At 41.5% G+C, this 12,274-nt stretch overlaps 1 protein-coding gene across 3 annotated transcripts in view; it reads left to right on the forward strand.

Annotated features, from left to right (window-relative positions):
- Nucleotides 1-12,274, forward strand: part of NCOA2 (nuclear receptor coactivator 2) — a 231,602-nt gene that overhangs the window by 156,951 nt on the left and 62,377 nt on the right. For 2 of the 3 annotated variants that reach the window (XM_088471472.1, XM_088471475.1), the window contains exons 3-4: nt 7,760-7,864; nt 10,928-11,100. In XM_088471472.1, the coding sequence (XP_088327598.1) occupies nt 7,779-7,864; nt 10,928-11,100 (259 nt within the window). In that variant the 5' untranslated portion in view covers nt 7,760-7,778. Of the gene's footprint in view, nt 1-1,050; nt 1,297-7,759; nt 7,865-10,927; nt 11,101-12,274 lie in introns of those variants that run through there. The other variant, XM_088471473.1, reaches the window with a different exon arrangement.

Consider the following 12,274-nt stretch of genomic DNA (forward strand, 5'->3'; position numbering starts at 1 on the left):
CTTGCTTGTAGCTTCCTCTTATTTCATCCCCAGCATCTCCTGGCCTCTCCTATCTCTTCCCTGGCTCTTCCCCATGAAGCCATGGCCCTTTTTTGGGTGCATTATGTCCCTTTGAAAAATGAGGGGGGTGCCAATGCTCTTTCTGGCACAGGGCACCAAAAAAGTCTAGTTATGGCTCTGCTGCCCACAGACCCCTGTGTTCTGTGCAACGACACCGCTCACACCCCTAGTTACAGTCCTGTGCACACATTCTGCAGCCTGGCGGGAAGTGATGATGCAATTGTGTCATCATGGCCCCCACTATACAATGCTGTGATGAGCCATGAAGACGAGATTCAGCGTGAATTGTCTCATCGGCTGGCCGGACGCAACTGTCTGGCGAGTGGTCTCTGGGAAACTTAAGCTAGGTACACACTGGAGTGACAAGCATTCGTTCCAACATCGGAACAAATGTGCGTCCACACTGGACGACATTAATGAACGACGTAACGACAAATCAAACCTGGCGACCGGCGCTATCGAACCGCACAAACATACACCCTGAGTACACTCTGAGTGATGTAGGTGATATGTCGTTATGAAATGCCGACATCGCCCCAGTGTGTACCTGACTTGACTCACTCTTCCTGGTGTCTGGGAGGGCCACCCAAGATTTGGGAGAGCAGGCAAGTATAACATATACACTAGGGTTAGTTATTTGTCATAAAATAACCTAGTAGTATAGTTTTGGAGTGTGAAACCCCACGCAGGAATGGGGAGAACGTACAAACTCAGCACAGATATACTACTGACCACTCCGCCACCGTGCATCCCAAAACATTATACTGGTTAATGGCGTTGCTGCTGGAGGAGCCCCGGGGAGTAGTGATCGCTCTGTATTCCCCAGGGGTGAGAGCTGCAGCAGCAGCAGCAGAGACAGTGACAGTGACGGGGGTGTGAGGAGGGAGCACTGGGTGTTGCATAATCCGGAGTCACCGGGCGGCTCCTCCCAGACAGAGGAAACAGTAAATAACAGAAACTGGCCGCAGCAGCAGCCTCTCCGGCGAGTGATCTCCTCTCTGCCTAGTAAGCGGCGGGGACGCTGGTAGCCAATAGGGCGGCTGTCAGGGAGTGAGGGAAGGTGGAGCCGGGCAGGAAGAGTCACCGCTCCGGCAGCTGCTGATCACGTTTCCCCCGCTGCTTCCAATCGCTCCTGCTGCACTCACACGGCTGCCAGAGGACTCTGGGTCCGGGCGATGGAGGGGTTCCACGGGGCCGCGGGCTGAGAGCAGAGCGAAGCTCCGGACGTATCAGGAGGTAACTTGCAAACTTTCCTCCCAGGCTGCTGAGTAAGCGTCACCCGCCCGGTGACATACACTGAGCCCCGGAGGCCACTCTGGCTGTCCTGTGGGCTGCTCTGACCTTGCTCATGATTTGCACTTTGACCCTTTTTTTTTTTCTTTTGCTTAGAAATGTTTTTTTTAAAAAGCCGCCCCCCTCCCCTCCCCTGTGTCACACACATCAGCGTCCATGGGGACCCTCCTCTTCTACACACAGACAGTGCTTAGCCCTCACATTGTATCAGTGTAGCCCGGTGTTTATGCTCTGGAACAGCGGGTAGCATTAGGAGCTTTGTGCCCTGTGTGTATCCTGCTGTGCCCCATGGGGATGGCATGTCACCACTAGGTCCCTGCACTTGTTATGTACATCAAATAGCAGCATCCATTGGAAGTAAAGCAAATGCTGAAACTGAGAACTACATTGCTCTGCTGATCAGGTGGCTTGGTGCTTTACTGCAATATCATTTGTAAATATATACATATACACACACACGTAGGTGAGACAACTTCTTCATATAAACAATCCGATTAGGCAGAAACTGGTGTGCATGTAATGTCCAATAGGGATCGCTCTGTTCCCTTAGCAACAGGGGGGTATTAATGTCTGAGTGTTCCACTACCATTCCATGCTGCTGTCTGTGTACAGTACATACATATAGCAATGTGCGGTGTATGTACACACAGCCAAGGAAGCAGCATTCCTCACTTGTCCTGGTGTCGGTTGTGTTTCTCCTGACAACTATTGAGGTGGAGCTCAGTTTAGCAGATACTCAGCTGGTTTCCCTTTGTAAAACCTGCATAACCAGTTTGTCCCCGCCTCCTCCATTAATAATGACATAGTTTAATGATTATCTTCTTGTTATGACCTTCCCATAGTAATTCCAGTAATGGAATGTAAGATTTTTATTGAGTGGACAGCGTGCTGTGGAATATTCTGCTCCAGACTCCCCTCAGGTAGAGATGATGTAAAAAGAAAAAAAACATCTGTGTGTGTGAAGGTGTATTTATATCAGGTGTGTGTGTGTATATGTATGTATGTATATATAGATATATATATATATATATATATATATATATATTATACTGAGAGTGCCGGACCCTTGGATTACTTACATAAATATATATTAGTAATCCAAGGGTCCGGCCCTCTCATAAAGTATATAATAAAATATATATATTTCCTCTGCCTGACATACATTCACACACTGATGCTTAGATATATCTGTATATCTATCTATATATCACCAATATGTAATACATACCTACCTGATATTAATGCACATTCATACACTGATGGTTTCTTCTCGGGTGTGTATATGTGTATAATGTACTCTGTCCCTATGTGTGTATATAATATTTGAAATATTGGGTTTCCATGTGACCCCCTAATTCATAACGTGTGACAAGTTGAAAGTGGTCAGTACTCACTCAAGAACTATAATTGTTTATAATCTAGTTTCATATGTTACATAGTTAGCATATATGTGGGTGTTTTATGCAAATTTTTAATCTAATTAAATTTGAGACCTGTCTTATACAGGGTTTAGGTTGTGTTAAGGTGCATACACACTAGACGATTATTTTTCACGATTTGACCGATTCCGAACGTGTAGTGTCCACGAACGATCCTGATGTGCGGCCCCGCGGGTCGTTTATCGTATCCTCAGATTTCACCTACACGCAGTAGGATCTGGGAATCTCGTTACCGACGCACAATAGGTCGTTGGTCATATTGCACAGTTTAAAGCATTATATTGTATGTCCGGGAGCGCTGGGGAGATCAAGGGAAATTGTTTACGACATCGTCTACTTGTACCCAGCGAGTCGTCTACTTGTACCCAGCTTTAGCATTGATTCTACTTTTGGGCCAGGGAAAGGGGGGGGGGAGGGTTATTGTAATTTTTGTATTTTCAATGGGGTGATCATAAACAGATGCTGGAGATGTGTTAAATCCTCCAACACATGAAGTATGTCATTTGCTGTGCTTCTGAATTTCAGTACTCTTAGCATCAGATAGTGTATGCTGACTATGCAGTGACCTCCAAATAACCCTCTTATTATACTCTCCTTCCATTGCTCTTTTCTGTTATTAACTTTACTCTTCATGGCACCAATATTAAAGCCAGCATGGAGTAAATTCATTATATTAATGGGGAACAGCATTCAGCAGTTGTTTGGTCACAGTTTGTATCCCTTTAACATTTCTCCTTTGCAGTTTGTGCATAGGCTGATACTTTAAACCATCTTGTTGTATTTTTCTACACGCGTCACCTATTATTGTGGAGTCATGATAGAATATAACTGAGCGGAGAGGCAATTGTAACTCTGCAAACCCTTGCACACAATTTAAACATTTTCAAATATTTCAATGGGCATGAGAAAAGCACTTTTTTGTTGTTTTTGCCCAGATTGACACAGTTGTTTATTTTAAAACTTTACCAGTCTTTAGAACAACTTTACAGTAAATAAATTTTGACTAAAGTAAACGCTATTCAGACATTTTTATTCGTGATTATGTAGAGATAAATTGGAACGTAAACATAATCCGATTCTCACACACATAAAATAAATAATCCTATTTTACTGAATTTTTGGACTTCTCTCTCTAGCTGTTGTGTGATTAAGAAATTCTCAAGTTATATGATCGCTACAATTTGAAAAATCATGAGATAATCTTAGTTTTGGCTGTCATTTAAGACTTAATCTTCTTTTAACCCTAGAAAGAGAAACTCATAAAAAAAAAGTGCCATAACAGCTAACCTGGGTCAGCGATACCCATTAGATGAAAAATCTGTAGTATCCTGAAAAATAACATTTATTAAACAATGGCTACTATATGTTCTAAACACAAAATTACAACTGGAAAAAAAAAAATTTGTTAATTCAAATACAATCAGAACAAATCTTGTTCCATGCACACAGGCTTGTGACACATGTTACAGTGGTAAGGGTCTTTTTTCGATGGACACATTCCACATCTCTTGGGGTTTGGTAGACCTATATTGGTTTCAACTGCTGGTGCATTTTTTTTTGTCGTGTAACAACATCTTAACTTAGGTGATTTTGTTCTTTATAGGAAATCTAGAAATGGCCTGGTGTGTCAGACCTATGGTTCGCTTTCTAGGGTTATCCACCATCTTAGTTTTTCTCTTTATTCCCCTTATTCCAGCTCCCTAAGGCCAATTACCAAATTGCGCTGCATTAACTGGCCTTAATACTCTGCCATATGTGATGACATTTGACACGCAGTGTTTCACCTGTTCTTGCCCTTGTGAGGGGGTTAGGGGTCAGGGGAGGTGGCTCTATTGTGCTTATTGCATTCACTTGTCATTGAAAATGAAGCAGTCAGCATTGGAAAAAACAGCAGCCCATTCTCTCCCAGCAGCAAGTGCAAATACTAGTATAGGGCATTTTGGACCATATGTGTTCTGTATCCATACCATACCAATTGGTTCTGTTATCCATACATGATTACATGTTTTTACGAGCATTAAAGCAGGCTAGTTAAAGCATGTATATTAATACTAGTGAGCAAGGGGCCTAAATCCATTTGCCCTTTTTCCACTTTGTGTTATGTTTAATATCCTCTTTCTTCTTCCTATACTATTCTGTTCTCATTCTATGTTTTCCGGTCTTATTTTTGTTTGCCCTTTGATATACGGAACAGCATGAGATTCAGTGAAATTTAAGAAGCTACAAATCTGTTGTTTTGTCCGTAATTCTTTAGGTTTATTTCATAAGGTACACTTGTCTGCATCTTAACCCGCATCCCGAGTACTCTTCAGCAGTTTTCAATCTGTGTAAAAAAAAATGTTGTTAGTGTAATAGTAGTTTTATCAAATTGGCAATACAATAAGTGTTCTACCATAACGATCTATTGCTTACTAGTTATGGACATTATTTTGTACGTGCAAATGGATTTAACCTACCCAAAATTATATACCCATATTGTAGTTATAATTTCTGCATCTACAGCACATTAAAAGTGTTTTCTGTATGTCTTTAAGGTAGAGCAAATGACAGGAAAAGTTAGTGCAGTTTACTCTACCACAAAGCGATCTATCTTAAGCTGGCCATACATCTAGCATCTATCAGGGCAATTTCCCGCTCTACCACTGCCTGGGTCGGGTGGTCTGCAAGATCCAACATGTTGGATAGTCTCTAATCGCTGATTCTGACCCAAAAATGATCAGAATCGTCTAGTCACGGATTGTTAAAATGTAGTATTTTGCTGATATCCCCCCCCCCCCTCTCTGAGAAATCGCTGAACATCGGAGCCGCTAATCGGTGTGGATTGGATCGGCATCGGGGACTGGCCTGCTAGATGTGTAGTCTACATTACATTACTTTTCATTGGCAATTGAGCTATTTACTCAGTAGTTCTTCCTTACACACTGCATATATTTTTCTTGGCATCCATCCCACATCCAAAATCACTGACTTAAATCAAGAAGCTGCTGTATTATCAGCAATGCATGATACATCAGATGTTTCCTAACCTATCCTGCACATCATCTCCTACACAACAACAAAAATAGTAATGCTGAAAAAAAAAAAATTCTGTTCTCGAAGAATTTTTCACTTTTAGATATCATCATGACTGTTCCCACTCTACAAATGCCTATAGTGCAAAGCAGATATACAAGTTAAGTGCCGTGATTTTCAATTTACTTCATTGGGTTTACATAGTCAGGCCTGGCTGAAATCTCAAGACCCATATTTAATGATAGAGAGGCCACCCGCTGATCCTGCCAGTCAGCAAAATCAATTTCCAGTGTCCAAAACACATAGGTGGGATCAGAATCCCAACTCCAGCGTCCCGACAGGATTAGGATACAGACACTTATCAGTAGGTATCTGTAACGCTCTCCATACCCTAACACTACCTCCCCGGTGCCTGAACCAACCTCACCCCTAGTGCCTTAACCTAACCCTCCCCCCTTAGTGCCTAACCCTCCCCCTAACCCCGCTACTTACCTTCGAGATTCCGACAGGTGTCTGGATTCCAGCTCCGGCATTCTGACCCCTGGGATCCCCGCGGTCGGGATATTGACCGCATCCCGGATAGATTGTATGCAAGTTCAACCATTAGCAGCTACCTTCCTAACATTTGTTTTTGGGTCTGTATGTCCCTATTTTATGTATGCAATATTTTCCCCATTTTCCGGGGCTACTGAGTAATGTGTTGCCTTTAATAATAGTGGATGAGGTTTTTTGGTTGCATCCATAAATAAATCTGATCATTCTCAGGCATGCCAATCTTTTTGTGGCGACACTCTGCCAAGTTGGGCCAATTTGTCGGCGCCTCTGATGCTGCATGTGTCATCAACAGCTTGTGTAAAGGAATATATATTTATCACTGTCACATGTATAAATAGGGGCCTTGTACACTGGGTTATAAAATTTAACATTTCCGCTTTCTTTGGTTTAGTTTCATTTTAAATGAACGCCTACGTCTTGTACTGTTTGAAGGAACATTTACATTTTTTTTTAGGACTGTAATTTTTTGACTTTCTTTTAGAAAAGATCGTCAAGCATCATAAAGGTATATAGCTGAGTGAATTCACATTTCATCCATGCCTTGATATTGTTTTAAATATCTATCATAGGGGCACACGTCTCAAACGCCACCTGCTCAACTCCGGCCACACACATTTGCTACTGGAGTCATTGAACATGTGGCCCAGTCCTAAAGCTTAAACGACCATATCTGTGCTAATTGGTTTCCTGTGTATGTGGGGAAGTCGTTCCCAGACCCGATTGTTTGCCTGTTGAGTCATATGGTTGCCAGAGAGGAGCTATAAAATTTCTGTGCAATCTGTCCATACACCTGAGAGTCATATTGGCCGAGTACCAGCTGTTAGTTACCCTAGCCAAACAGTTGACCACTGTGACAGGGCTCAATGAGGTTGGGAGCGATCCATCTCCTAGTCTTGTTTCCTAGCTTACCTCATTGGTTTCCTTTGTATTCTTATCACAGTTGTTTTGGGGGTGCACAAGGCGATATTGCAGTATATCATTACTACTAGTCTCCTGTCTATTGTCATATTAACTCTTTTTTTTTTTTTTTTTTTTTTTATTTTGCAGTTATTGAGCACATTGTATTTTTCTGAACGATATAATCTGTTTTTCTTTTATAATAGACCTTCGTCTCCCAGAATAGAAGTGTACTGTCTGGACACCCTGTTGTGCTAATTTATCTGTAACGATAGTGGACTAGCAATATAGAAATTAATTCTTCTGTCCTTCAAAAAAAATGTCATGAAAGATTTCACACACAATGTTTATATTATTATTTTCTAGTTTTTCTTTCTTATTGAGATACCTGATAAGAAAAGTATAATTACCTTTAAAGTTGTCACTGAGCCTTTACCACTGTGCGACACGTTTGTTAGACATGCCGGTCATATTGGCTGATTCTTGTCACTTCCTCATTCTAGTTGCTGATATGTTTTCAAGATGAGTGGAATCGGAGAAAACCCCTCGGACCCTTCCAGGGCAGAGCAACGGAAGAGGAAAGAAAGCCCAGATCAGCTTGGCCCCAGGTATTTCTGTATTCCTATTGCAGTTGTTATTTATTATTCACTAAGCATAATTATTTCAGACAATCATTGCTGTGAGAGCCATGGTGATGTTAATAATCACTTGTGGAATGACCTGTGATAATCACCTCCTGTATGTTATACTCCACACGTGTTTCACAATTACAGACCACAGTGATATTATGAAAATAGGTGTTTGAGTGCTCCATATTGCATATTGGTCCATCTAGACAGTAATAGGAAAAGGTGCTTAGTGGGGAAAATAACTTCTTTCTACACTCTCCCCATCTATAGTGATCCAGGTGTTCTTGTTCAGAGAGCAGACACATTCCAGCACACCTGTCCTGTTGATACTTTATTTGTATTTAATTTTTTAAACTTTGTACTGATTGAGGGATAATTTACCCTTACATAGAAAGGCGCAGTCTTTGTACTCAGATTTCAGTAACATTATTTTCCCTTGCACTCCATAGAGGTGTGCAAGAAGATTAATGATCTTTAAATGGAGAATTGCTGTAATTTTATCTACAATACTCCAGCCATTGGTAATTACAGAGCACCCCACCTGTTGTATGTATGTATGTATGTATGTATGTATGTGTCTGTGTGTCTATATGTATGTGTGTTCATGTATGTGGTTTTTAAATGTTCAACATAACAAAAAAAAAAAATTCCAGTAGCTTCTCAAGCTGAAAATAGGGCAAGGATGAGTGTGGAGTAGGGTTGTGTGCATATCCATGCTATACACCGATCTGCCGTCCCTTTAAAACCACCTGCCTAATATTTGCTGGTACCCCTCATGCTGCCCTAAACAGCTGTTAGTCAAGGCATGGACTCAACAAGACCTCTGAAGGTGTCATGTGGTATCTTTTACCAAGACATTTGAGCAGATCCTAAGTCTTGTATGTTGTGAGGTGGAGTCTCCATGGCTCGGGCTTCTTTTTCAGCAAATCCCTCAGATGCTCGATCGGATTGAGATCTGGGGAATTTGGAGGCCAAGTCAACACCTTGAAGTCTTTGTCATGCTCCTCAAACCATTCCTAAACTATTTTTGCAGGGTGCATTATCCTGCTGAAAGAGGCCACTGCCATCGGGGATTATCGTTGCCATGAACGGGTCTACCTGGTCTGTAACCATGTTTAGGTAGGTGGTATGTGTCATCCGCATGCCAGAACCCAACGCTCAGTGTGATGCTCTGGGCAGAACATTGCCCAGAGCATCACACTGCCTCGGCCGGCTTGCCTTCTTCACATAGTGCATCCTGGTGCCATCTCTTCCCCAGGTAAACGACGCATATGCACCTGGCCGTCCATATGATGTAGAAGAATACTTGTTTCATCAAACCAGGCCACCTTTTTCCGTTGCTCCATGGTCCAGTTCTGCTCGTTGTATGTGCTTTTTCTGGTGAACAGGTGTCAGCATGGGCACTCCTAACTGGTCTGTGGCTACGCAGCTCCACACACAGCCAACTGTGATGCACTGAGTGTACAGACACCTTTCTATCATAGCCAGCATTAACTTTTTTAGCAATTTGTACAACCGTAGCTCTTCTGTGGGATCTGACCAGATGGGCTAGACCTTCCTCCCCACACGCATTAATGAGCCTTTGGCGCCAGTGACCCTGTTGCCAGTTAACTGGTTCCTTGGGCTACTTTTGGTAGTTACTAACCACAGCATACCAAGAACACTCCACAAGACCTGCTGGTCCATCATCTAGCCATCACAAATTGGCCCTTGCCAAAGTCACTTGGATCCTTACGCTTGCCCATTATTTTTTTTACCAACACACCAACTGAGTGTTCACTTGCTCCCTAATATATCCCACCCCTTGACAGGTGCCATTGTAACATGATAATCAATGTTATTCACTTTGCCTGTCAGTGGTTTTAATGTTATGGCTGATGGGTGTATATACATTTGGTTGCAGGAGGGGTATGGGAGGAGTGGCAAACCCTCTGACTAACACAATCTTGTGACTGTCTTGTGTGATTCAGATACATATTTTATTGGAATTGGAAGACTGGGAACATTGTTTTAGTGCTGAATGCTAGAATGTGGTGTTACAGGGTGCTAATTACCTCACGGTATCTGATTATTTTACACATTCCAATTAAGCCCATGCAAGTAGAGAAATATTGCTTACATGACCCAAGTTAGCTGTAGCCATTATTTTACTTAGCCTTCTCCTCCGCTTTTAAACGGACTCAATCTACTGCTATTATGGATTATACGGCTAAACCTAGGTCAGTGTCCTGTTATCAATGTGCCAATAATAAAACGCCAAGTCACTGGTTTTTCTCTGTGCTGTTGACTTGGAATCACTGCGTGTTGAGGTCCTCTGATTCCACAACACTCTGGTACAGCAGCCATTTACACATGTAGCCAGACTTGAACGACTCAGGCTTTAGACCACACAATATGATCGGCCATATAGTGATAATGCTACTGTACGGAGCATTATAACCAAACATGTGACCAGTGATTTTTTTTTTTTTTTTTAAATTTGTATGGTCCTCACCATGCTCAACAACATGGGCCAGTAGTTAGAAGATATAAGTAGCCCTCTTCATATGAAAAGTTGGACAGCAATGCTATATATATATATATTAGAGAGAGAGAATATGCTCTAATATAGATGCACACTCTACAGGGCTTATCTACATTATTGGGGCTGTGACAATAGCCAGCATAATCAGAGTAATATACTGAAATGTGATTCCATATTCTTTCACGTTGGATCAATATCAACGCACAAATAAGTCATACAGGAGCTGAGAGGATCCAGAAGACATCCGTTATAGCATTGCTACAAAATAAGATGAAGAGCTATTTATTAGAAAGGTTTAATGTATAGTACCAATGCTACTAGGCTGGTTAAACCAGCACTGTTACACACATTGCATCAGTATAAGGAACATTCTGTACTTTTACCAAACAAGGTGGTAATTGTTCCTTTTTTTGTATAACGTAGTATGTACTGTACCACTTCTAGCAAAGGAATGCATGTTGCTATAGGTTACCGTAGCCATCCTTTTCTCATTGTGCTGCTTTTCATGTCTTTTTCAGCCCTAAGCGCAGCACCGAGAAGCGTAACCGCGAACAGGAGAATAGATACATCGAGGAACTTGCCGAGCTGATTTTTGCTAATTTTAATGATATTGACAACTTTAACTTTAAGCCCGACAAATGTGCAATCTTGAAGGAAACTGTGAAGCAGATTCGACAGATCAAAGAGCAAGGTGAGCCTTTTTAAAGAGCTAAATCAACACTGACGATTCACTTGTAGAAGTCAAAGGACTATTGCTTGATGAACTAGGGTTCTTTTAAACATTGTGTGTCAGGTAGAAAATTGCCTTTTGATTGAAGCACACTAGTCTAACCTGCTCGTCTGGTGTCCTTTTGCAGTGTTACCGCCTGTAATTTTGCTTTGCATATGACTTGCACGTATGTTGAAGCAACTACAACAGAATTTAGCAAGCATGTTTTATTGTGGCAGCTAAGATTAGGCAGATTGTAACAATTTAAAAATATATATTATGGCAGATAACATATCTACATGCCAGCAGCAAATGAGAGCGCTCCATGATGTCATTTTTTTTTTTTTGAGTGCTAATTTAGAGGAACCTAAGCGGTCCCAGTTACTCATCCTCTTCTGCAATAATTGGGATTGAGATGTTTCACAGTAGACTGCACAGTGGAGAGCTGATTGGATGATCTGTAGCAGCTATCTAATTAAAGGTATTGACAGCATTTCACTGAGCAACATCCTCTATGTGCTCACAGATGTTATGCCTGGGGAAGCTGCAGTGAGTACTCCAGAACCATGGGAGTCACTTTCATGGGATTCCTGAAGTTTTGTTAATTAGGAGATGGAGGGATGATTATTTAAGGTGAAAAGTATATCCCTTTAACAAATGTCCCAGTCTGTGCTATAGTAGCATGCTATGCATATTAAAGCTGCACAGTCACCAGAAAATCAGGTTGCTTTGAAAATGTAACGTTCTGTATTTTTTTTTTTTTTTTTTTTTTATATATAGTGTATGATATTTGATTTTTACAGCTTTTTAAGTTTTCCTATATGTAGCACAATTATCTTGCACTTACTTAGCTTACTTTATAAGACCTTGATCTTCAAAAGTGAAAGTCCTTACATTCTTATAAAGTTCAGTATTAGTTGCAGGGGGATATCACAGCAGCATCCTGTTTTCATAATCGCCCTCACAGATGACCAGGCTCTGCTATTAGGATTCTGCCTTTGTAGCTGCAATATCTATCTGTCAAAAAAAACCCACAAACTCTCCTGAATTACCCTAGCTGCTAAAATGTGCCCGACTGAAAAATGATAAAGAACCCTGGTCATTAAAATCTCCCCTTGATTCGTGTTGAATATAAGTTATCCATTTATCCAGTAAT

This window comes from Taudactylus pleione, unplaced genomic scaffold (genome assembly GCF_031769625.1).
Source record: "Taudactylus pleione unplaced genomic scaffold, aTauple2 ptg000114l, whole genome shotgun sequence".
Lineage (NCBI taxonomy): Eukaryota > Metazoa > Chordata > Amphibia > Anura > Myobatrachidae > Taudactylus > Taudactylus pleione.